We start from the raw sequence: 27,175 nt of genomic DNA, 5'->3' as shown, positions 1-27,175 counted from the left end.
AAAAGGCCTGCAACTCACTGTCCTTTTCTTGGCTCTCACTTGTTTCTGCCAAAAATATACATCACTTTACTTGTATGCTAGGGTATGCATTTATAGTTGAGATCAAAAGTAGAAAGCTATTTATAAACAGTTGATCAAAGTAATGTAGTCTTCATCATTTAAAAAATGAAGAAATTTAACTTGTATTTACAGTATGCTACTAGAACAGAGTTTTACTAAATAACCAAGGTGCTTCTACAAAACAAACAAAACAAAACACAGTATAACACAAGCCTTAATAGACTTTAAAATAAGTGAAATACTAATATTGTTGTAATCTCACTGGAAAACATTGTAGCCAATCATGGTCATGCATGTTAATGATCCTGTGTGTATTAACAGAGCTGGGGTTTTTCTTTGAATTTATCTGTTTTTCGCTGGGATTTTACATTCAGAATTTACATGAAAACAGGGAAGCAATTGTGCTTGAGGCTCACTCACAGTATGTTATTCACTTTTTGTAGAAAACAGAGTGATCAAAATTGAACAACAATAATTGTAGCAAGAAGAAAGATTACAGATGAAATTTTAGAAGGTTACAACAGCAAGTCACACATTTGTGAGAATTGTTCAGCTGTCAGGTTACCTATAATAGATTTTTTCAGGTATTTAAAGAAATTTCAGCTGCTTATTAACCAATAATTGGGGGGAATCTGAATGTGTTATTTCATTTTGATCTGTTTTTTTTTTCAAATAAGTATTAATTTGTTCTTTTTTAACACAAACACATTTTTGTGATTAATAATTTATAAAACCTTCTAAAAAAGTCTCTTTTACTTCTGCTAGAACTACATCAAATAGGACTAGACAGTGATCTTAAAATTTGGGAAATTTTAGGTTGTTTTATTAGTGCAGGTAACACAATTTTGTCATTAGGACATTATATGCACATCCCAGAATGATTTTTATAACTCTGCATACAATTTATGTGCATTACACAGCATTTACACGGGGCTTCAGCGTCAACGCTTGACAGAGGGCGTGTCTGAAGTTGGGGCTGACATGATCGTCATAGCAGTGTCAGCCAATAAAATTAGTCAGCAATAGGCCACTCTCTGCGCTGGTGTATTTGCATACAGCGATCTGATTGGCTGACGCTTCCATCGGCGCCTGAAAAGTTGAGCAAGTCCCAACTTCTGCAACGAGCAACACCTCTGAAGCGGCGCAGATGGATCTACAATGCAGTTCGGCAACGCCTGACGTTACCTATTCAAAGAGAATAAGAAGCGTTGAAGCTGACGCCCCGTGTGAATGGGGCCTTACTGTGTGGGTTTGGTTTAGAGATGGCGTTGGAGTAGGCGTTAATAAATTACAATGCAATGGGTAATTTCCTTCAGCTTAGTTCCTTATTTATCAGGGGTCATCACAGAGGAATGAACTGGCAACTATTCCAGCATATGTTTTACGCAACAGATGCCCTTCCAGCTGCAACACAGTACTGGGTAACTCAATGGGTAATTTAATAAATAATATGAATAATACTGAATATGAATACAAATGTGAATAATACTGAATAATGTTTTTACATTACTGTGTTTGCTTGTGGTTTGGATATGGGTAGATGTTAATATAATACAATTAATAAATAATATCAATAATTTCTATTAACTTCTGGCCACAGCTGTATCTCTTCTAGCACAAGTTGTTTTCCCGTAATGCACAGTACTTTTTGCAGTTGGGTCTGTTCGGGTCCAGATCATGTTTCCAACACAAACTAACTGCTTCGGATTTAATTTTGAAAGCGTATCAGGACCTTCTTGAAGAGGTGGTCTGCTTTTAGTGCCCAAATGAACCAGACTAAAAGGGAAAATGAACTCAAGTATGAATCATCCGAACTAAATTAGGACATTTTTTGTTGCTCATAACTTTTGAAGAGAAAAAGACAGACACTGGACAAGGGTTCATCTGTCTATGGTGCAGTTCTCGCATACAATCACATGGAAAGTAATATGAAAGGCTGTCATTGGATTGCATGCATTAGTGCATACACTAATGTATGCGCATAAAAACGAAGTATACTTGGTGCTTTATTTCTCCATTTTTTTTGCTCTTAATGCAATAAGCACATGCGCATATGCACAGCCTATCCTCGCTCATTCCACCTGTCACATACTGTTCTCTTTTCCCCTAATTCACCCTGATCGTGTTCCCAATGTGCCACATCGCTCTAAAACTTTTCTGACAAAGAAGGGAGCAAAATCATATATGCTGCTCTGCAGAGAATTACAGCGTTTTAAGAAAATTAAATAATTGATCATAAGTGGATTTCTTCCTCTGCGTTTTTATATCAGACTCTTTTTGTCTTCCCCTCTGATAATTTCTTTCAGGTTTTGTTGATAGATTTAAATATGTTGGGTGTGTTGTTTGCTTTAAAACGTTTGCTGTTTTAAAATGTATGCTGAGGCTTGTCCTTAAAGTCAAATCATAAGTTCATCCCCCGAGTCTTCAAACACTAAATAGACACCATCATTCACTTGATTAAGAGAAACAGGAGAGATCCAAAAAGACAAAAAGATCCACTTCTTACAGCTTTTCCAACAAATTTATAATTAATACACGAGTGATCTTAAGTCTTTATTTTTGTTCACTCAGCCAAAGACCTCTGGAGGATGAAGTTTAGCTACTATTAAAGTTTCACACTGAGTGGAATAAAAAACATTTTCAGGCCTCGGTTATTACATAGAATAGCAAGACGCGGACAAGAGGGCAAGCTTTTCACAAAGACCCCTCAGGAGACCTCTTGATTCCAGCTGCCCGGCAGTTCATTTTTATTTTTAGCTGTGTGATTTCGATTTACAGTTTCTTGATAGCTAATTCAGTTTGTGCAAATGTGGGTGGAGGTTTCAAGGACATGGTACATGCTATTGAGAAGAGCTCCAAATATTTCTTAGTATCCATAATCTGGATGCTGGGTAATTCCTTTGGTAATAAAAAAAGATCAAATGAATAGTCATCTATTGGATCATCCAAATAAATGATTTTTATGTGAGGGAGAAATACAGTTGAAGTCAGAATTAGTTGCCCTCCTGAATTATTAGCTCCCTGTATATATATTTTTTTAAATTTCTGTTTAACGAAAAGATTTTTCAACACATTTCTAAACAAAATAGTTTTAATAACTAATTAACTAATAACTGATTTATTTTATCTTTGCCATAATGACAGTACGTAATATTTGACTAGATATTTTTCAATATCCTAGTATTTGGCTAAATTTGTTTAAAGGCTTGACTGTGACAGGGATAAAATGTAAACAGATCCAAATGCAAGTAAAAGTTTATTAGTTGAATTGCTTGGTACAATATACAAGGAACAATGGCTGACGGTAACTCCGGTAGCATGGGACGCAAGATAACTCACAAGTCCTGGGGGACAACAGAACGAGACCTGAAACACAGGAACAAACATAATTGCTGAAGGGTGAGAAACAGAATCCTTAAGAAGGTCTCAATAATAAGTTGCCGGTGACCCCACTGATTAGTCAGCTGACTGGAACGCACACTGTCAAGGAAAGGTAAACAAACACTGCCATGCGACAGACATAACAACAAAAGAAGAACACGGATATATAAACCGTGACAGTACCCCTCCTCCTAACAGCGTCTCCTGTCATTCTTAGGAGATCTTACTTGGTGATCGTAATCATCAATAAGAGAATGATCCAATATGTCTCTCGCAGATACCCTACTTCTCTCTACACCGTAACCATCACAGTCCTCCAAGTACTGAAATCCGTGCCCCCTCTTTCTTGAGTCTAGAACGGGGGGACGGAAAAAGACGGGTTAATTGCCGTATGAAAAACGGGCTTTAATTTGGAAACATGAAAAACGGGATGAACTCTCCAGTACGTCGGAGGCAATTTGGGGCAAACTGCCACTGGACTAATGATTTTAGTGACAACAAATGGACTAATAAATTTGGTAGCAAGCTTATTACAAATGGTCCAGAGAGGAATGTTCTTGGATGAAAGCCACACTTTTTGACCGACAACGTAAACGGGAGGCTTAGACCAGTGGTGATCGGCGTTAGCCTTGGTGCAATAACCCACCCAGAGTAGGGATAATCTGGCCTGTCTCCAAGTGCGATGGCACCTCTGGACAAATTCGTGAGCATAGAGAGGACCGCGACTTTGGATTCCAGAGTGGGAAAATGGAGATTGGCCCGTGGCAGACACTATCAATGGTTCAGGCTGGTAGTGATGGTGTAATGGTGTGGGGGATATTTTTTTCGGCACACATTGGGCCTATTAGTACCAATAAATACAGCTGACTGGAACGCACGCTGGCAAGGAAAGGTAAACAAACACTGCCAGCCATGTGACAGACATAACAACATAAGGAGAACACAGATATATGAACTGTGACACTTAACTACTGTAGGTTAACTAGGCAAGTTAGGATAGTTAGGCAAATCATTGTATAAAAGTGGTTTGTTCTGTAGATAATACCAAAAAAATATTGCTTTAGAGTGTCACGTTTCTGGAAGGGAAAGGAGCAAGGACTCAAATGCAGGAAAATAAATGAGTAATTATTAATTATAAAATGAAATCAACAGCAAAAACAAACTACCCCAATGGGGGAAATCATTAACAAAAGGCAAAAAACTTGACTGAGCTGGCAAGGCAGGACACAGCAGGACTGGAACAGGAAGGCAGGAGAAGCATTGATGACGAACTGGCACAGGAGACCAGACAAGAGGGAGCTATAAGGATAAAAAATTAACAAACAAACAGCTGAACTGAATGAACTAATAATGGGTTAACAAGGAGGGTGGGACTAGACAATAGACAGTAGAACACATGACACAAAAAGACAACACAAGCCATGTGCTCACGTAAAATAGGACTAGAACACGCAGCCAAGGAGAGAACTCATTAACCGTGTGTTCACATGAAACACAACATTAAAGCACGTGGCCACAATGTAAACACCGAGCCATGTGCTTTGACAAAACACCAAGACGAGATGCAAGACATGAGTCCACGATTAATAAAAAAACACTTACCGTGCACTCACACATGCAACGTGCGTGTTCCAATCCCAGTGCCAACCAAAACCGAAACAACTAGACGCTGAGGCACTGAGAATAAAACAGACAAAACACACAAACATGAGAGCAAGTGAGCACACGTGAACCGAACCTCCTCTCTACAAAGACACGAACATGCAGCTCACTCAGGAAATCGCACATTCACAACAATGATGAGACACAGAACAATACAGGGTGAGTGCCCGGCCCGAGAAATCTCAAACCGAGCATGACATACAAGACAAGACAAGACTAGCTTCTGAACTCTGCCACCAAAACAAGAATTAACAAGACCGAAGTGGCAAAATCCTGACAAAGAGGGCTAATAATTTTGACCCTAAAGTTTTGTAAAAATTAAAAACTGCTTTTATTCTAGCCAAAACAAAACAATTGAAACATTCTCCAGAAGACAAAAATATTGTAGTAAATACTGTGAAAATGTCTTGCTCTGTTAAACATCACTTAGGAAATATTTGAAAATGAAATAAAAATTCACAGGAGGGCTAATCATTTTGACTTCAACTGTACATTTAAAATGGCACAAGAAATGATTAAATGTATAAAGTTCATATATATATGAACTTATATATATTATATATATTATATAAATATATAGTTTATTTTTGATTTGAGCTTCACATAACCACATTAAGAACCCTTCATTAAATCGTAAATATAAAAACAAAACCGTCTAAATGTATTTTAGTACAGCCTCTGAGGCATAGTTTACCCAAATATAAAAAAGGGCATCATTTACTCGCTTTCGTGTTGTATGACTCATCAAAGGATGCCTCATTAGAGTTTAATCCTGGTTAGAAAATCACTGGGTTTCATTATGTGGACAAAACAGAGGGAAGAATATTGTAAGAATCTCAGTGACATGAGATTTCCCATAAGGATAATCTGTCAATGTTTACTTATGTAAATTTCAATGGCAAGTTCAATTCAGTTCAGTGGATTGACATCTCGGTTTGATGGATGTTTCAAGGCTGTTTATTTGTGTCAGCAAGGCTGCTTTCATGTCAATGCCTATGCATGGTGTTTGATCATGTCAGCGTGACGCACTTGTAAACATCTGCTCTTGTGTGCAGGCTTTCATGGAAGATGTCAAATCCAGAGGGCCCTACATCTACTCAGTGTTGGAGTCGGCTCAGACCTTCCTGGCACAACACCCTTTCCAAGAGCCTGAGGAAACGTTACCTGATGGCAAAGGTTCGTTCCTTAGTCCTATCATTTGTAAATACATTTGACCAAGCATAATGATGATGTTTGATATTTATGTATGATTGGTATGGTTTTTTATGCGTACTCAAGGGTATTCATGCAGTGCATTTAATGTCAACTTTGCAATCAAAACGGTATGTGCATAATACACTCACTGGCCACTTTATTAGGTACACCTGTCCAACTGCCTATTAATGGAAATTTATAATCAGCCAATCCCATGGCAGCAACTCAATGCATTAAGGCATGTAGACATGGTCAAGATGATCTACGATCTGAATGTGGCTGAACTGAGTATTTCAGAAACTGCTGATCCACTGGGATTATCACGCATAACCATCTCTAGGATTTACAGAGAATCCTCTGAGAAACGATCCAGTGAGCGGCTGTTTTGTGGGCGCAAATAGCTTGTTGATTCCAGAGGTCAGAGGAGAATGGCCAAACTGGTTCAAGCTGATAAAAAAAGGCAACAGTAATTCAAATAATCACTCGTTACAACTGAGGTATTCAGCTTCTCTGAATACACAACATGTCCAACCTTGAGGCGGATGGGCTACAGCAGCAGAAAACCACTGCTCTCAGCTAAGAATAGGAAACTGAGGCTGCAATTGGCACAGGCTTATCAAAATTGGACAATACAACATTGGAAAATGGTCTGATGAGTCTTAATTTCTGCTGCGACATTAGGATGATAGAGTCAGAATTTGGCATCAATAACATGAAAGCATGGATCCATTCTGCCTTTCATCAATGGTTCAGGCTGGTGGTGGTGGTATAATACTTTGGGCCCATTAGTACCGTTGTCTCAACACCACAGCCTATCTGATTATTTTTGCTAACCATGTCCATCTCTTTATAACCACAGTGTACCCATCTTCTGATGTCTACCTCTAGCAGGATAACATGTCATAAAGTGTGAATCTTCTCTGACTGTTTTCTTGAATATGACAATGAGTTCACTGTACTCAAATGGCCTCCAGTCACCAGAACTCAATCCATTAGTGCACCTTTGGGATGTGGGGGAACGGGAGATTCGCATCATGAATGTGCAGCCGACAAATCTGCAGCAACTGCATGATGCCATCATGTCAGTATGGACCAAAATCTCTGAGGAATTTTCCAGCACCTTTTTGAATCTATGCCACGAAGGATTAAGGCAGTTCTGAATGCAAAATGAGTCCAACTCGGTACTGAAGTAGTAAGGTGTACCTAATAAAGTGGCCGGTGAGTGTATATGGATGCTGTCAGATTTTTCTAGCACTGTGTATAATGTATGTACTCTCACATTAAACATTGAAATGTTTTTGAATCGGGCTTTTTTTTCTCACAGTTATGAAAAAGGAACGTCAACAGACTACTGAAGATGGCAAAAAATAGATTCTAATAGCAAAAATGAAATTTGTACTTTATTTTAAATAGCTAATAGGCATTTTTATTAATCTTTTTTTTTTTTGGAGACAAAAAGTGCCTACTCTGGGAAAGGATACATCCTTGTAGCAAAGATGTGTTGAATACCTGTACTTTTGTGTTTTTTTCAGCTGTGTATGAAGTATGCTTTAAGTTATAAGTGACTGGTTCAAAATAATTCAGTCAACTGAATTTTTGCTTTTAGATTGCAAGTTTTATTTATGCGAAAATGTTCTGCATTGTTTTAATGAAATGTAACAGATGCCTTATGTCTGGGCAACAGCATGCCAGTTCTTGGAGGCAAAAGTACTGTGCTGAAAAACAAATAATAATGCAGATTTAATTAAATTCAGTAAACATATCCTTTTTTTCAACAAAAATACAGCATTTCATAAGATATTAAGACATGTTTTCATAGATTCGTCTTGATTATGTGTGTCATTCTGATTTTAGCAACATCGCTATTTTTTTAACCTCAATTAAATGTAAAACCCAAAACACTTTCTTTTTCTTTGTCATAATTAAATTGATCGTTCACTCCAAAATGAAAATTTTCTCAAAAATCTTTTGCAGCCAAACTAATTTGTATAACATGTCTTTATTGAGTTTTTTTATATAATAATAACCAAAACTTACCACAGACAGGCTTAGGAAAAACAATCCAAATAATTCAGAGGATTTTTTTCCTTTATTGTAGATGTGAGCTTTTCAAGAGCCAAACATGTTATTAGGTTTCTCAACCAATGGAGGGGCGATTAACATTTTTCCAACATAAAGCAATACAATGGCTTGTATTAAACATAAATCAATCAATTTTCTTTCTTTAGTAGACAAAGCACAACTGTCTTCATACATATTCAATATACATAATCCAGGACATAAAGGAACTGGTATGGAAATAAATTGTGAAATATATTGAGTCACCTCCACCCAAAATCTTTGTACATTCTCACACTTCCACACACAATGAGCAAATGTACCTTGTATCTTCTGGCATTTAAAACAAAGATCAGAAATATTAGGGTTGAATTTACTTAATCTTACAGGAGTAATATAAGTTTTCATTACCCAATTATATTATAGCAATCTTAAACGGGAATTTAATGTATTTGTTTGTGCATTCGAACAAATTATATTCAAATCCTCTACTGGGATATTTATTTATTTTTTAACTTGGATCCATGCTAGTCTTTTATTGTCAGAGTTTTCTTTATGATTTTCTCTTAATATGTTATATAAATGTGTAATTCGTCCTTTGACGGAACAATCTTGTCCTGTAAGAGTTTCCAATAATGACCTTGGGGGGGAGCTGTGTTGAATTTTTTAAATGTGTAAAAATAAAATTTCTTAGTTGTAAATATTTTAAAAAGTGTTTTTGAGGTATATTCAATTTTGCAACAAGATTTTTAAATGACATTATTTTATTGTCTTCATGTTCTTTTAATCTTATTATGACCTTATTCATCCATAATTTAAACCCCATACCGTTTTTAGCGGGACTGAAATTATTATTGCCTCTAATAGGGAAAAAGTAAGAAAGCACTGGGGGTCTTTAAGATATCTATGGGCTTTGTACCAAATTACAATAGTATTTTTTTTACAAATGGATTATCTGTCTTTAGTTCTTTAAAGGTTGCTGATAGTCAAACAAATTTAATAAAAGTGGCTCATGGTGATACATTAAAGTGAAATTATCAATCTTTGCAAGACACTGAACATTTTTTACCACATTATTAGCTTTAATTCACAACCTCAGGAAACTTTCCTAAGTTCAGTCATTACAGCCTGTTGCATAATAATGCTTGTCTAACATTGCAAAGCAGTGAAAACTCTTCTTAAATGAGTTCACGTATGCAAGTGTAATCTTACTTTTTACATATTGTAGATTGCAGCATCAAAATAAGCACAGTTACAATTTTGATGAACAATACAACGCATGCATCTTTACACTCCATTGTAAACAAACAGCTCGTGACTGTTGGCTGCCGAAATGTTTTCACCTGTTTGTGCTGGTAGCCATTGACTTCAATTTTATAAAAGGACTACATTTACTTTAAAATGCTGGATTCAATTTGAGTTGGGACAACATGAAACAATTAAGTTCAATTAATAGTTTTTGCAAATTTAAGCAGATTGAATATACGTCAAAGTCGAGTCGAGCTTCATTTTATCATAAAAAAATGTTTAACATCAAACTCTGGCACCTGGCCATTGACAGAAAACACTCCAGGTACTATAATCGAACATTTACCCGGCACAGGCACATAGATATTACACTGCCTGATGAGAAATTGCCTCATCTCATGTAGGCCATCAACCTAGTTCTGCATCCACATGTCATCATGAGTGTGTCTGTGTCACATGGGGGAATTAATAATGGAAAGATCAGTGCTGTTGTTTTCACTCTCATAGCTTCTCATTGTTCCTCACAGAGGTCTCTCCTCGCCGACGGATGCTGAATGTCAGCCGTTCCGTGTGGAAGCAGGCCAACGTGGCCAGTGACCTGTGGGAGAAGTTGACGGCGCGCTGCGTGGACCGACACCGGCACATGGAGCGAACCCTGGAGAGGCTGCTGCAGATCCAAGCTGCCATGGAAGAGCTGGCAGCGGCTCTGGAGCAGGCGGAGGGAGTGAGGGATGCCTGGGAGCCTGTGGGAGATCTGTTCATCGACTCGCTGCAGGACCACATAGATGCTACAAAGGTAAAACCGTCACATGTTAACACTAGAATCGCCGTATTTATACGTTGCAGTTATTTAAATGTACTTATTACATGGCTGTCTGGAATATCCCATTGTAACTGGCCAGTTGTTATATTTAAAGGTATGTTTTTTTGAGATAACACAACTGCTAAATAGCACAGGCTAGGGCTGCACAATATCGATTGCAATGAAATCTGATATTGCAATTATTTTTTCAATATAAATTGCAATACAAATACAGCTTCACAGATGGTTTGAATAGTTTTGTTTACGTTTTTCTGGAGAATCTAATAGCATTAAGGTACATAAATTTAAACCCAAAACAAGTAAAAAACAAATCTTCCAGTCAACCCTCCCGGTTTTTCTGGGATCTCGCTTTTATCTTGTAAAGGTAATTTCCCGTATTTGTCCTGTATTTTCAATCTTCCTATAAAGGGTGTCAATAGACCAACCCAAGCTCATTCTGAAAACGTAGTCCCGCGGACGTTTATTGAGACAGTGAAATACATCCCGGGGGGTACAGTGTAACAGTGTAACATCAGCAGGCTCGAGATGCAGAGAGGAGTCGACCACGACAACCGGTTTTGAGTCCGGGGAAGAGCGGTTCCAGCAATCAGGTAAGACAAAAACAGAATCCCAAAAATTAAGTGAACGAGTTTCGTGACAGGGTGAGAACGCGGCGAAATCTGAAAACACGGTAGAAAAAAAACAAAACGTGGCTTTTATTTTTTTGGACAGCTTTTGTAAACTATCGCTCGGGTTTAGGGAAGCGAGCGGGCGGGCGGGTCGATCGGTAAAATTGGTTGGGTTCATGGAAGGAGGAGGGCGGGTCGGCCGATTGGCCTGTCGCGCAGTCAATCATCCGGTCAGTCGGACAGCGGCCTTCGGTGGGTTCACGCGAGAACAGCATCTAAGTTGCAAAAAAGCGCACAACAGCGGCCTCTCGCGGATTCGTGAAAACAAAAACTGCAGCCGTACGTACCCGCCGTGACGTATTCGGCGGTCTCCAGAAACGTCTGCGGGACTACATTTCCACAATGAGCCCGGTTGCAATAGACATTAAAAAGTCAATTTTCCCTATGCGCAACCCATACCGTTAGACCGCCAGGGGACACCCTTAGCTCTTAAATGTGAATCTGTTTTGTGCTTTTATTTTATTTATGCTTAAACACTTTGAAATAAATATGAATGTGGCGGTATTCCCTTCAGTTACAGCCGCCATCTTCCCTCCTAAGCAATCCTCAGAACAGTCATTTTACATCTAAACGTATCGATCTTGTGCAAATCGATCAACTCGCGCTGCTTCATTCGCGAGAATCGTGTCATTCGTGCCACCTCATTTGCACGTATCGCAGACTAGACTAGTCATCAAATACACAGTTATGAATTACTACACTTAACGTCTGTCTAATCTGTGGTTTTGATGACTAGTCTAGTTTGGATTGGGTTTGAAAGGGAATTGTGTCTGATTTGTTGACTACAGTAAATACATCACACTACTTCAGTTGGCAAAAGTATAAAATAACAGAACAAAGTCAGAATAATATTTCCACAAAGCAAAATCTCCCAGCATGTATGATGTTTTAAGTGAAGTTTGTAAGGTCATTTTAGTCATGCATGCTGTGCTTTACACGAGTCTTCACTACATGATGCTTTCTGTTAAAATGAAAAACAATTTTTTAGTTCACCTGTAAGTTTGTGTTATTTTTTAAAGCAGCACATAAAAGTTTAAACTATTAAAAGGTTCGGATGTGCGCATGTGGCTCTTTAGATTTTGTCTAGGATGAATGTGCCCACATGAGAAACGCTATAATCTGATAATATTCTCACTGCAAACAGTGTAATGCGTATTTTAGTAGTAGCAAATTAAAACATATCTAAACTATATAGACTACCTGACAAAAGTCAGGTTGTGTTGTAGGAGCAACAAATAATAACTTAACTTCTAGTTGATCATTTGGAAAAGCATCAGAAGGTAGATTTTTCTAATGAATCATCTGTTGAACTGCATCCCAATCATCACAAATACTGCAGAACACCTATTGGAACCCACATGGACCCAAGATTCTCACAGAAAACAGTCAAGTTTGGTGAAGGAAAAATCATAGGTTTGGGGTTACATTCAGTATGGGGCTGTGCGAGAGATGTTCAGAGTGGATTACAACATCAACAGACTGAGATATCAAGACATTTGTGCTGCCCATTACATTACAAACCACAGGAGAGGGCAAATTCTTCAGCAGGATAGCGCTCCTCATACTTCAACCTCCACATCAAAGTTCCTGAAAGCAAAGAAGGTCAAGGTGCTCCAGGATTGGCCAGCCCAGTCATCAGACATGAACATTATTGAGCATGTCTGGGGTAAGATAAAGGACGAAATATTAAAAAATGAATCCAAAAAATCTTACTGATCTCTGGGTGTCCTACAAGAATGCTTTTTTGTCATTCCAGATAACTTTATTAATAAGTTATTTAATTCACTGCAGAGATGTATGGATGCAGTCCTCCAAGCTCATGGGAGTCATACACAATATTAATTATTTTTCCACTGCAGCATGACTTTATATTCTATACTGTACATATTTCTGTTTAGTGACAAGACATTTGTTTCAGCAAAGTCAGACCTTAATGTACTCATTAAATACTTAAAATCACGGCATGATCATATTTTATTTGGGTAAAATAAGCACAAGCTAGAGTCCTTTGCCGCTCATATAAGCCACTTCTGATACCAAATGATCAACTAGAAGTCAAGTTATTATTTCTGTTCCTAAAACTTGGATAAGCAACAAAACATTTGTCAGGTAATGTATTGAAGAGGTTAATAACCCAGATATTTCAAATTGCTATTAATTAACTCAACTCAGGTCATCCAAAATGTGGATAACTTTTCTTCCTTTGACTAAGTCATTAAATGTAGCTTTTATCTTGCTAGCTGCTGTGATGTCTTATCAACAGTTGACTTCTATATGTGCTGCTTGAAGCAGATGAAGTTAAAACGGTTCAGTGTGCATTTATATTTCTATAAATGTGTTTTATGGGCTGGTATTGATGTATAATGCGAAGTATACTGACAGACGGGTTTTTTTTACAGTCTATTTTCAGCTGTCAGTGGACCTCACAGCTTGCTCGATTTACTAATTGTAAGATTTTAAACAAGATTGTAATGAGACTCTCCACGGGCACACTTCTTTAATGGTACAGAAGGTCTTTCACTTTATTTCTCACTTCATTTCACTGTAGGGTATTAAGGGATTAAGCTAGTGATATTTAGAAGACTTTAAATTAATTGTACTGTGAATGTGTGATGTGATTTGCTTCTGCTGTGTATCTGTTTATATAATATGCCTTTTTAAAATTCAGAATATGTCCTTATATAAAAAGGTGACATTGCACTCACAATAGGATACAACTTATTTTTTTCAATAAAATGTTTCCTGTTTAATTCTATTATTAAATGTTATTTAGTGTAACAGTTTAAATGGATCACATTGTAGCACTAACATTCTAATTAATCTATTTTTCAATCTTTATACTTTGTCATTACCCTTTTATAACAATTTATAATTTAAACCACATTGTAAAAACATTCTTGCCAGTTTTTTAATTCAATCAAATGCACTTTTCTAGTCATCTTAACTTACAACAGCTGAACTAAAAAAAAAATAAGTTAAACTTTGTTTAATTGCTGAATATAAGTTAAACTAACATTTAAAGAAACATTTTTATCATTGCTTTGTGCCTTAACATTTTTTAACAGTGCACTAGGTTGTATAATAAGTCAGCAAAGATGTTTTTAATCCTTTAAAATAAGATGCAGTTTGATTTATCAGTTGCATATAGATGTATAGGACAATGGAAGACTATTTTACCCATATTATTATATTTCATTTTTAAATTATTTTAAAAATAAAAGTAGACAGTTTACTTTTTTCCTTTTTGACATTATCAGGTTATTTTAGTTTGAGGTTGTATTAGTGGTATGTTGTTTAGTCTGTGCTTATGTTTCACAAACAAAAACAGCATTTTGCAAATAAACACAACCTGCTTTGCAAAGAATCACTTGACTCACAAACAAACAGAAACCACTTTGCAAAAACAAATGTCACACCAGTGGTGTTAAAAAACAAATGTATTATAAATCATATTTCATAAATAAATATAGTCCATCTACATGTAGATGCATGCAGACATTGAACAAACACATCTAGAGCATACAACCTGCGTACCTGCAGATTTTCTCACAAATGCATCCAGACACATTTTGTCATAAATGCATTCATTCAGATTTTGTCACAAATGCATCCAAACAGATTTCCTCACAATTGCATTCATCTGGATTTTCTCACAAATCCATTCATTCACATTTCTCTCACAAGTGCACACATTCAGATTTTCTCACAAATCCATTCAGACAGTTTTTTTTTTCACAAATGCACTCAAATAAATTTTCTCACAAATGCATTTTTTTTCTCACAAATACATTCAGACAGATTTTCTCACACATGCACTCATTCAGATTTTCTCACACATGCACTTTCAGATTTTCTCACACTTGCACTCATTCAGGATTTTCTCACAAATGCACTCATTCAGATTTTCTCATAAATCTATTCATTCAGGATTTTCTCACAAATGCACTCATTCAGATTTTCTCACAAATCTATTAATTCGGGATTTTCTCATAAATGCACTCATTCAGATTTACTTACAAATGCTCTTAGATAGACTTTCTCACAAATGCACTCATTATGATTTTCTCAGAAATGCACTCATTCAGATTTTCTCACAAATGCACTCATTCAGATTTTCTCACAAATGCACTCATTCAGATTTTCTCTCAAAAGCTCTTAGATAGATTTTCTCACAAATGCACTCATTCAGATTTTCTCACAAATGCACTCATTCAGATTTTCTCTCAAAAGCTCTTAGATAGATTTTCTCACAAATGCACTCATTCAGATTTTCTCACAATGCTCTTAGATAGATTTTATCACAAATGCACTTATTCAGATTTTCTCACAAATCCATTCATTCAAAATTTTCTCACAATTACATTCTTTTGGATGTTTCTCCGAAATGCATCCAGATAGATTTTTTTTTCTCCAATGCGCCCAGAAAGATTTTCTGACAAATGCTGCCATGTAGATTTTCTGACAAATGCATTCAGACAGATTTTCTCACTAATGGATACTTTTTTAGATTTTCTCACAAATGCATTCATTAGATTTTCTCACAAATGCACTCATTCAGATTTTCTCACAAGTGCATGGAGGCAGGTTGTCTCAGTTTGTTGCAGGTTTTATACAGCAAGACAGTATATGGCGAGTATTGGCAGAGATTCGGCTCCATAATTTGTTGCATCAAATATTTTTTGTACCACTAATTTGCCATTTGATTATGATTTTGTGAATAGAACATAACCATAAACCATTGGCAGAGTCATACTCTTCTGTTTATGAAAAAGTAGTAGTTTTTAGTACCACTTATTGTACGTTTCCCTTTGAAACTACTGCAAAAATTCAGTAAGCAATATAATATAATTGTTTGCAAAAATGTCATCACATACATATATTGCCATGAGCACTTTTACTTTTTGAATCTCCTTTGTACTGTGTGCTTTGTTTTTCTGATTTTGTACAGCTCACTCAGCTCTATGCTGCTTACTTATACCCTTAAGATATACTGTACCCCATCATTTGGCTGTGAAACAAAGAGATTAGTGTCAGAACAATAAAAGCTCTGAAAGATGAGAGACCTGAATATGTTTTTCTGTAATCTACTACTCTCAAGACTTAAGCAAAAAAGCGCATATCTCTCTAATGTTTCGCCTCATAATCTACCATTGACGCTGCAAAGACTCAGACTCCCACAGCTGTACAGTAGGAGGTCTCTTTATTGACGATATGATCATTGTTGTTCCTGTGGAGATAAGCAAGAGTTATTATAGATACGGAACAGTGTAGGTATCTATTTACAGAACTACTTTATGCCTCAGTGAGTCAGACGTTCTACTCTGACATCCCAGCAGATTACTGTATTGATGTAAATGCTTCTGTGACGTGTTTTTTTTATTTTTTTTGCGAATTGTACAGTAGATGTGAGTGCAACTGTGTAATTAAATAATTTACCAGTCTATGTGCCTGAAGGGGTGCCTGATGCAATATGTTGAGTTTCATCTGGGCTGAAATGGGACTGACATGTTGGAGCTGCGCACTGACAGGAGGAGGAGCGTTTATCAGTGTTTCTCCTGCTGTCAGAACCAGCCAGCGCATGGCAGCTCATGCAGACTTGACATTCATTTTCCAGGGTGGATGAACAGGACATAAAATCCAAGCCCCTATATACAGTTTGTATCTTTTACCTCGTACCTCATACATGCATTGGGGATAGTCATTATTGAATATTGGGACTTAATGTATAGTATGTTTATACTACAAACTGTAAAAATGAAATTAAAAAAGTGTTCAACTGTTTAAAAAAAAAATTGAACCCAAATGTAACCCAACCGTTTAGCTTGTCCATGTTATGTCAATGTTTGTAATGATTCAACCTGGCATTTTTAGAGTGTTTTAACGTGTATACATAAAATAAACGCTATTGATTACAGATTTTCAAAAATGCTATGATTGTATTGATTAAATAAAATATACACTACATTTATTTCACTAAAGTAATGCACAAATTTGATGGTTTCAATGAGAATTCCCTTTTAAAATGGCTATAAATCAGTGTTAATTTTGACAGCAAATTTTTATTTAGTTTTAGTCTTAGTCTTTTGATGAAAATTCCATTTTAGTTTTTTTCATATTTTCGTTTTCTGACTCATTTTAATTTTAGTCTAGTTTTAGTCGACTGAATTTCATAAGATTTAGAGGAGATTAAATCTCCTCTAGATTTAGTTGACTAAAATATATTTAGTTTAATTTAATGTTATTTAATTCATATTGTACATTTATTTATACAAAATATTCGAACTTTTAAAAAATAAAGAAAAAATATTAAAATATAGAACATGGTTTTTCCATTGAAGACTAAAAATTAAGTAATATGTAAGATTATGTCAAAATGAAAATGCATGATTGTGCTATTATTTAGCAAACTCTTTATTTTAACATGGTACACTGCACGTCTTTTTAACCAGTCTGTTGAACCGTTTCAAACTGTTTTTAATCTTTGAAAGGGCTTAAAAAAGTTTAAGTTCACTTGGCTATGTCAGTCTGTAGCAAGCTTTACTGTTGTAGTTGCTTATACAGTACATGGTGCTCAGCTGTGTAGCACTGATTAAATAAGTAGAGTTAATAACATACTGTATGACTGGCAAATGATAATGTGTTATCTTGTAAAATGTGCGCTCAGATTGATTGGACATTTTCCAAAAAAATGTCCCTCAATCACATTCTCTTGTTTTTATTAGTCAATGAAAATGTCAGTATATTTTTATTATAGTTGTAGTCATCATCACTTAATTTTTATTTAGTTTTTGTCTAGTTTTCATCAGTAGAAACTTGTTCGTCATGAAAATTCTGACAGAAAATGTTCTTCAACGAAATTAACACTGCTATGTACAGGTACTTATTTCCATTCAATTATATAACATTACCCCTTTTTATGTAGTTTGAACGTTCAAAATGTCCAGTTTTTTGACGGTATAGTAACTTAAATTTTGGTTATAAGAATGTTATTCTAAAAAAAAAAAGTTTCAAAACATTTCAGTTTCTTTTTATATTAATATTCTCAGAATGTTATTTAAAACGTTTTAGAACATTATATTCACATTGCTCTAATGTTACCAGAACAATTTAAATAACATTCTGGCTAAGTTACATGAACGTTATGGTAAAAGATTCTTAGATCATTTTAAAACATCAGATTTTTTTTGATGACGTATTAACATTATGTTTTGGTTATAATATCGTTATTCCAAATGCGTAATGTTTATTCGTTCATTCATTCATTCATTCATTCATTTTCCTTCAGCTTACTCCGTTTACTTATCAGGGGTCGCCACAGCGAAATGAACCGCCAACTTATCCATCATAAGTTTTACACAGCAGATGCCCTTCCAGCTGCAATCCAGTACTTGGAAACATCCATACACACTCATTCACTTTCATACACTATTGCCAATTTAGTGCATCAGTTCACCTATAGCGCATGTCTTTGAACTGTGGGGGAAACCAGAGAACCCAGAGGAAACCCACGCGAATATGGGGAGAACATGCAAACTTCACACAGAAATGCCAACTGACCCAGCTGGGACTCGAACCAGCGACCTTCTTGCTGTGAGGCGACAAAGCTAACCACTGAGCCACTATGCCACCCCATCAGTCTCACATTATTATTATTAATTATTAATTAATGATGAATTATTTCAGAACTTCAATCAAAAAGTTATTTCACATTATTTTAATGATATAAGTTTTCTATCAATTTCTATCAACCCAAGTGATGGGTTGCAGCTGGAAGGGCGTCCGCTGCGTAAAACTTATGCTGGATAAGTTGGAGGTTCATTCCGCAGTGGTGACCCCAGATTAATAAAAGGACTAAAGCTGAAAAGAAAATGACTGAATGAAGGAAGTTTTCTATCAATGTTAGAAGAACTTTACAAAACGTTGTTTTAATAATGTTGTGTGCTAACATTTACACAACCTTTAAGAAACATTACTGAATGTTCTGGAAATGTTTCTTGTTATCTGTCATGGAGCAAATGAGCAAACCTGTGCTAAATAAACTTGTTAGTTTCCAGCTTTTGACCCAAACCCTGAGGCAGAGGTGTCAAACTCACAGCCCTGCAGAGTTTAGTTTCAACACACTTGCCTGTAGGTTTCAAACAAGCCTGAAGAACTTAATTAGTTTGATCAATTGTGTTTAATCAAGGTTAAAGCTAAACTCCAGGAACTGAGTTTGACACCCCTGTTCTAGTGGGTTGCACAAATCTGAAAGAAATCTGACTCAACAGACTGTGTAATAGCCCTCTAAAATTACCTAAATAAATGAGTATTTGAGTTGTGTGTTTTAGGGTTTGAAACTTCATTCAAATGTGCTAAAAAACAACTAAAAGAAACTACCGACCCGAACTTCTGAATAGTCATGCAAATCTTATTAGTTGTCAGCTCACATGAATATTTCATATGAATATGTCAGCTTCTTATTAGCTGTCATCTCTCCGCATTTGTTACCGATTTCCTTGTGCCACCGGTTCACACACACTGAGTCTTGTCACACTTAGACATTTGGTGTAGTTTCACTCTGTGTCATCGACAGACTGACTGCCTCTTGCACTTATGCCCAATGTTGCATCTCAGTGAAAGGAAGCAGGCAGTGGTAGCTGTGAATGAATACATGACCAACCTGTCTATATCAAAACTTTTCTTTTCTTTTTTTCTTTATCTCATTAGCAATATATAGCATCCCTAAGTATAACACTCAATAAGTGCAACATTTGTAGTGACAATTTACAATCCACTCAGAAAACAAATGGTTAGCCAGTTTAGTAATTGTTTATTTAAAGAGATAGTTCACCAAAAATGAAAACTGACACAATTTACTTGCTTTCATCAACAAAACATGACTAAATTCCATTGTCAACAAACTTGAGATACGAAAATGAGATACAGCATAAATGCTGTGATGATTACTATAAATGCAATTGTTATGATTATCTGTTATTTAGCTGCTGCAGATCGCTAACGGACTACAAATCTGCCATTACTTGGACTACATATACTATCATGCAACACACACACACGCACGCACACACGCACACACACACACACAGACACACACACACACACACACACACACACCTGTTCTGGATCATGATTGATTACACACACAGCTGGAGGATTGTGAAAGATTGATTACAAGGATTATTTAAACAAACACACACACATTATGACTAAGTCATGTTTATCTGTACTGTGAACATTACAACACGTTTTCTTTGCCTTGCCTTTCTGTGTTTTGACCCTTTTGTTTGTTTACGTTTGTTTAGGCCATTCGCCTGTTATTGACCATGACTCTGGGTTCACTGCATGCATCTGTTTGCCCGTTTTGACCATTGCTTGCCTAACTGTTCTTATAATAAACCTGCATTTGGATCCCCAACTCTGTTGTCAGTATCCCTCACGCGACAGCAATATTGTTGACAAACAAGATTAAACGGGTATTTACAAAAAAAGCTATGCTAAAATGTCCCTTTATTTATTTATTTATTTATTATTATTATCATTATTAATAATGTTGTTATTATTATTATTATCACTATTTTATTATTATTATTCCTATTATTATTATTATTATTATTATCATAGTTTATTATTATTATTATTATAGTTTATTATTATTATTATTACTATTTTTATTATTACTACTTTTATTATACATTCATTCATTTTCTTTTCGGCTTAGTCCCCTTGTCAATCTGGGGTCGCCACAGCGTAATGAACCGCCAACTCATCCAGCATATGTTTAATGCAGCGGATGCCCTTCCAGCTGCAACCCATTACTGGAAAACATCCATACACACTCATTCACACACACTATGGGCAGTTTAGCTTATTTAATTCACCTATAGCACATGTCTTTGGACTTGTGGGGGAAGCTGGAGCACCCGGAGGAAACCCACGCCAACACAGGGAGAACATGCAAACAAGCAAACCAGCGACCTTCTTGCTGCGAGGCATCATAATTATTTTCATTGTTTATTATTATTATTATTATTATTATTATTTTGCAGTATAGTCACAACTTCCTGAAGTCCTACTCGCAGAACTTTTTTATTCCGTTTTATGCCATTGGATCAATTTTTTTTTTTTTTTTACGCATTAGAGGCCTTACAAAATCCTCTAAATGTCATGTACAATAGAACAGAAAATAAATTAACTTGTCGACCCCATCCTCTGCATATATTTGTTGAAGAATGTTGAAAAACCCCTAATCATTGACTTCCATAATAGACAAAACAAATACTAAGGAAGTCAATGGCTACAAGTTTTCAGCTTTCTTGAAAGTACCTTCTTTTGTGTTCAACAGATGTAAGAAACTCATAAAGGTTTGTGTGTGTGTGTGTGTGTGTGTGTGTGTGTGTGTGTGTGTGTGTGTGTGTGTGTGTGTGTGTGTGTGTGTGAACTATCCTTTATATCTCATGTCTCTTTGTGTTGTAGCTGTTCAAAGAAGAGCTGAGCCAGGTTAAAGAAGGAATGAAGCACATCAATGACCTGGCCCATGAGCTGGCCATATCTGACGTGCACTTGTCCATGGATAACGCCAGAGCCCTGGAGCACCTTAACAACCGGTGGAAACTTCTGCAGGTACTGAATTTACCCCATCTCTCACTCACATCACTAATAGACCCCAACAGAGATCATTAAGTGCATGGGTCACTAACTCACTTTGTGCATATATACGCGATGAAAAATTGAGCTTAGGAGATGGAATATAACACGACGTCCCTGCCTCGCTGGGATCAGTGATGGCTCCATTATTTTCGTTCACGGGGACTGCCTTTTGTCTACATTCTCATGGGAAAACAAAGGCCTTTCCGATGAGGGGAAAAAAGAGGAGATGTAAAATGAAATTGAGTGTTTCGATCGCATCTGGTTGTTTTATGTGTGAGATGAGCTTAAGAGAGCCAGAAAGGCGTGCGGGGAGAATGAGAAGTACACTTGAGTGTGTGGGAGTGTGTGAATCCAAATGACTAGGAAATCCATATCCGAAGCAGTTTGTTGTGTGACCTGATGCGAGGGCAAACATACAGGACTAATGTGAGGAAGTGTGTTTAGTGGTGAAGTGCGAATGCCTCGAGAAATGCTTTGTAAAAGTTTGTTAGGGGCTGTGTGTGGGTGTTTCCCAGCACCGGGGGTTCATGAGTTTGTCTACTCAGTACTGTGCAGTGGCTGGAAGTGCATCCGCCCCGTAAAAAAAAAAATTCAGGGTCATTGGCGGTTCATTCCACGGTGGTGACTTCTGATAAATCGGGGACTAAGCCAAAGTATTCATAGAGCTTCACTTTTCCCACATTTGTTTATGTTACAGCCTTATTCCAAAATGAATTACATTTATTTAATTCCTCAAAATTCTACACACAATGGCCCATAATGACTATTGACTATTGTAATTATAAATAACCTTCAAAGTTTCAATCTAAACAACTACATCTTCGCCTAAAAACTCAAAAGTACATTATGTTGTCCAACAGCTGCGATATTCGTCAAAACGTTGGGAGCCTAGTCCTCTGCTTGTCATATGGGCAGAGTAATACACAAGGATGACGAGGCTATACACGTGCTGATTTTGCAGACTATTGCATGGCTATCAGCCAATCAGATTCAAAAACCAGACAGAACTATTTTTTTTTTTTTTTTTTTTTTTTAATCGTTAATTACACTCCAATTACTCATTTATTGTCTGAAGTTATAAAATATTTAAATATTATTTACTATGTAGTATTTATATATTAAATATGTTTCTTTTAATCAGTTTAATGCACCCTTACGAAAATAAATGTGTCTTTCCAAAAACATAAACATAATCCAGACCACTAAGTTTGAACATTATTTTTGTATTAATAATTGCACTAAATGAACCTGATAAATTGGCAGCCCTAATGTTTATCTAACAAGACAATTAGTGACTCTGTAGTTTGATTAACAGAGATGTCTGCTTTTACAGAGAGCAATATTATCTCTCTATTAGGGTGCAGCAGTCCTGGCTGTCCTTGAAATGCCTCACAGAAACACACAGAATACAGAGAGGAAGAGAATGAGGAGAAAAACACTTCATGCTTGAGCGGATTCGCCAGTCGTTGTATGTTTTAGACTTCTGACACTTTCTGAATGGAATACATTGTAAATAAGTCAGAATTAGGTTGTCCTCAATTTTCCAGAGACGTCTGGTTGATGGCACCAGTGACAGATGTGGATTAATCTTTCCGAACTTCTGCAACTTTCCTCACAGACTTTTCTGAACATTTATCTCAGTCGCTGCTCATCTGTATTCTCACCTGTGCTCTTGTAAAACTGATTGGGGGCAGCAGACTGGTACATGCTCCATTTGACACAAGTCTTAGGAATCAAGCTGTTTAATCCAAGTCTTTGAAGAGATGCTGACACTTTTTCTGACTCAGCATCAATATTGAAATGTGCACATCTGCAATAGACACACCACAGTGTGTGCAATGTTGAGTCTGATCTATAGTTGACCAAGAGCCAAAGAACAGACGTGGTTTGAAGAGTTACTACGATGATTAACTATAATAAAGTGAAAGTTAATTATTTACTGGCATGTGTTTTAAGGTGGGTGGCACAATTGTGCAGGGGTTAGCACTATCACCTCACAGCAAGGAGGTCACTGGTTCGAGTCTCAGCTCTCATGATCTCTCCATGTTCACGTGTGTTACTTCCGGGTGCTCTGGTTTTCCCACAGTCCAAAGGCATAAGCTGTAGGAGAATTGGGTGAACTTAACTGGCCGTAGTGTTTGAGTACATGTGTAAATTAATGTGTATGGGTGTTTTCCAGTACTTGGTTGCAGCTATAAGGGCATCCGCTGTGTAAAATCATATACTGGAATAGTTGGTGGTTCATTCCGATGTTGCGACCCCTGATAATTAATAGACTAAGCCAAAGGAAAGTAAATGAATGAATAAATGTTTTAAGGCCTGTGACTGTATTTCAAGCAAGTTTAAACATTTGGGCACACAAAATTATGACATTTGTGGGTGTAATTATGAATAATTATATTTAATTATTTATATAATGAAGACTGTGCAGTGTTATTTCACATCTGCACTGCAAAAATGATTTACTTACTCAGAATGTTTGCCTTGTTTCTGGTCCAAACATCTATATTTCAATTATTTTGTATATAGGGTGTCTGCAGGTTTCACCAAGTCAAATTTAAGAATTTTCAAGACTATTTTAAGACTATTATGAATGAAATTTCAGACTCATGCAGGCCTAAATACTAAGGATTTTTACTTGCCCTGTTAAAAAAAATACTAAATACTTAAATAATGTGTCAAAACAAGCAAACCATATATACTTTTTAACAAGCTTAAAAAACTATAATAACTTAAATGTACAACATGTCTTTCTAGGTCAGTGTCCTCACCACATATGGCCCATAAATACATGGAGAACTTACAAATGTTATTGTGAGGAATTATTGTTAAATAGAGTTGTAATTAGAGTTTTGATAAAATTTTACGAGATGTATTGTTGGTGACTGTATACAGTATACAGGCCTAATTGGGTAGCTTTACATGGACATTGGAAAATTAAGACCCATTTGAAATGATTTAAGACCTACAATTCAATATTTCAGCGAATTTAAGACTTTTTAAGGCCTAAAATTTAGTTTTTGAAATCTAAGACATTTAAAGACTTTTTAAGACCCTGCGGACACCCTGTGTATAACTCAGTGGCAGATCATTTGAAGATGGAAAGTTCAGATGAAAATGAGCAAATGGCACTGAGTGAATGCTTTAGGTACGTAGTACATGTTCAACAAATTTATTTGCTTCAAATCACAGCATCAGCCCATTCAGAAATAACAGTTTGTTGGCAAAAGCCGCTAAACGCCACTTGCTTTTGACCGCAAAAGCCGCTATATACAGAAAACCAATCAGAAGGCTTGAATCAAATCATGTTTTCATTGTAGCAACGTGCTGATATGCCGGCTTTTATGAAGAGACCCTTTTATTCCACTTTAGATTTTAAAAGATGGAGTTTGATGATTTGCCTGAGCCTGTCCGACTGTCACTGAATGGCAAATGAAAACGTCCCTTACCTCAAAACTGTGTGCATTATAAGAAAAAGAAAACACAATGTACAGTCGGTAGTGTAAGTCACATTCATAACTTTTTTGCGCCGCTGCACTACTTTTAATGATTCTGGTTTACTATACATCAAACAGAAACTCCATTTCATGAAAGACGAAGATGCCGTTCTTCTTTTCCACATGAATGCTATGAGGATAAACAAGAGATGAAAAAGAGATCAAGACCTTAAATATAGTGAAAATAAAAGAATTGACATCTTCTAAAAACGGGGAGAGGCATGCCCTTTTTGCAGAGTAGCTCCACCTTGTGTTTTATTTGCTGATGTAAGCTATTTTTAAAAAGATAAATATAATGTATAAAACTATTAATTATTTATATTACTTCATATTACCTGTACGCCAGATAAACTTTTATATTAATGGACATTGCACAGATATTGATGTTTCACAACATTTTTACACATTATTTAAATGTAACAAGCTTGGTTTACAATATTTACAATATTTACATTACTCTATTTCCATTAAATCTAAATCCCGAATATCAGAAATGACGGCAGATGAAGTTGGTACAGGCAGCAATGAATCAAAACAAACAGACAAGGCAAAGGGTCAAAACACGATTAGGCTAAACCAGTGGTTCTCAAAGTGGGGGTCGGGACCCCCGGGGGGTCGTGGGACAATGAGAGGGGGTCGCTTGGTGATTTACAAAAATCTAATAAATTTGAGTAAACTTTTATGATTACCATTGTTAATCCATAACCTACAGAAGATAAAAAATAGTTACATAAAAAATACAGTATCCAAACAAAAAAGCCATCAGCCTTTGGTTTTTTTGTTGTTGTTGTTGTTGTTTTTTACATTGGTTGCAACATTAGATTAATGACAAAGCAATAGCGTCAGTGCACCAGATTTTACAGCACTAGCTAAACTTTCTGACACCGTTACAGCACTCACGTACATTTAAAATACATACAGGACACTAAACATGGAGTATGATGTGTAAGTGGCAGTCTCTAAAATTAAACCAAGAAAAGACTTGGGATGTAACTTAAATATTGTGCCCACCAGTCTAATTAGATGAGGTTAATATAAAATAATAATAATAAAAATGATATGGGACTGTTGCACTTTTTTGTGTTGTCAATATGCTTGTGTTTATATAGGCTGATTGGTTTGTGTGAGTGTTGTGTGCAACGTTTGTGTGATTATAACCACTTACAAAAATAGTGGGGGTCGTGTGTCATTGGCATTGTTATTTTGGGGGTCCCGGGCTGAAAAGTTTGAGAGCCCCTGGGCTAAACAAGGAAACTGTAATGCTCACAGATAAACAAGACTCAGCAACTGGTGTGTGTGTTTGTGTCTGTGCTACTTAAATAGTCCTTGTAATCAGTTCATAACCATCCTCCGGCTGTGTGTGTTTGTAGTCAATCATGATCTGGAACAGGTGTGTGTGTGTGTGGGGCATGACTGGATATGTAGTCGATATAATAACGCATTTGTAGTTTTTTACTGAGCTTGTTTACTGCAAGGATTAGATCACTGCTGATTGTGACATGGATGAAGTTAAGTTAATTAAAAATGTATTACCATGAAAAGGAACCTATTATATGCCTGAATAATAAGATTTGCAAATGTTCAATAGTGTATTAATCATTTACTTACGCATTCTGAATGATGTTAAAATAACAACACCAACTATTCTTAAATAACTAGTTTGTAAATAATGCAATACTTAATTTAGTAATGAAAAATAAATCATTAACAAAATATGAAAATACAATCATAAAGCACATTATAAGTCAAGAATACAACGTTTGTAGATGTATTTATAAACTGCTTACTAATGTTTATGCTTGACAGATAATGACTTAACTGTTTGCTAATGCTTAATAAATGATTTATTGTAAAGTTATTATAAAGTTTTACTGACACATTTTTGTTAGTGTGTGAAATTAATCACTCTTGAATCTGATGGCATCTCTTTGTCTTTT

At 36.2% G+C, this 27,175-nt stretch overlaps 1 protein-coding gene across 11 annotated transcripts in view; it reads left to right on the top strand.

The window, feature by feature from the left end:
* The window catches only part of drp2 (dystrophin related protein 2), a 336,153-nt gene that overhangs the window by 225,550 nt on the left and 83,428 nt on the right, over positions 1 to 27,175 (top strand). For all 11 annotated transcript variants that reach the window (XR_012389521.1, XR_012389524.1, XR_012389523.1 and 8 more), the window contains 3 exon segments: positions 6,159 to 6,279; positions 10,131 to 10,399; positions 21,568 to 21,714. Coding sequence is in view for 7 of the 11 variants with exons in the window: in XM_073921452.1 (XP_073777553.1) it covers positions 6,159 to 6,279; positions 10,131 to 10,399; positions 21,568 to 21,714 (537 nt within the window). In the remaining 4 variants the exon portion in view is untranslated.

This window comes from Danio rerio, chromosome 14 (genome assembly GCF_049306965.1).
Source record: "Danio rerio strain Tuebingen ecotype United States chromosome 14, GRCz12tu, whole genome shotgun sequence".
Lineage (NCBI taxonomy): Eukaryota > Metazoa > Chordata > Actinopteri > Cypriniformes > Danionidae > Danio > Danio rerio.
Note: the sequence above shows the minus strand (reverse complement) of the source record. Positions and strands in the feature narration are given on the sequence as shown.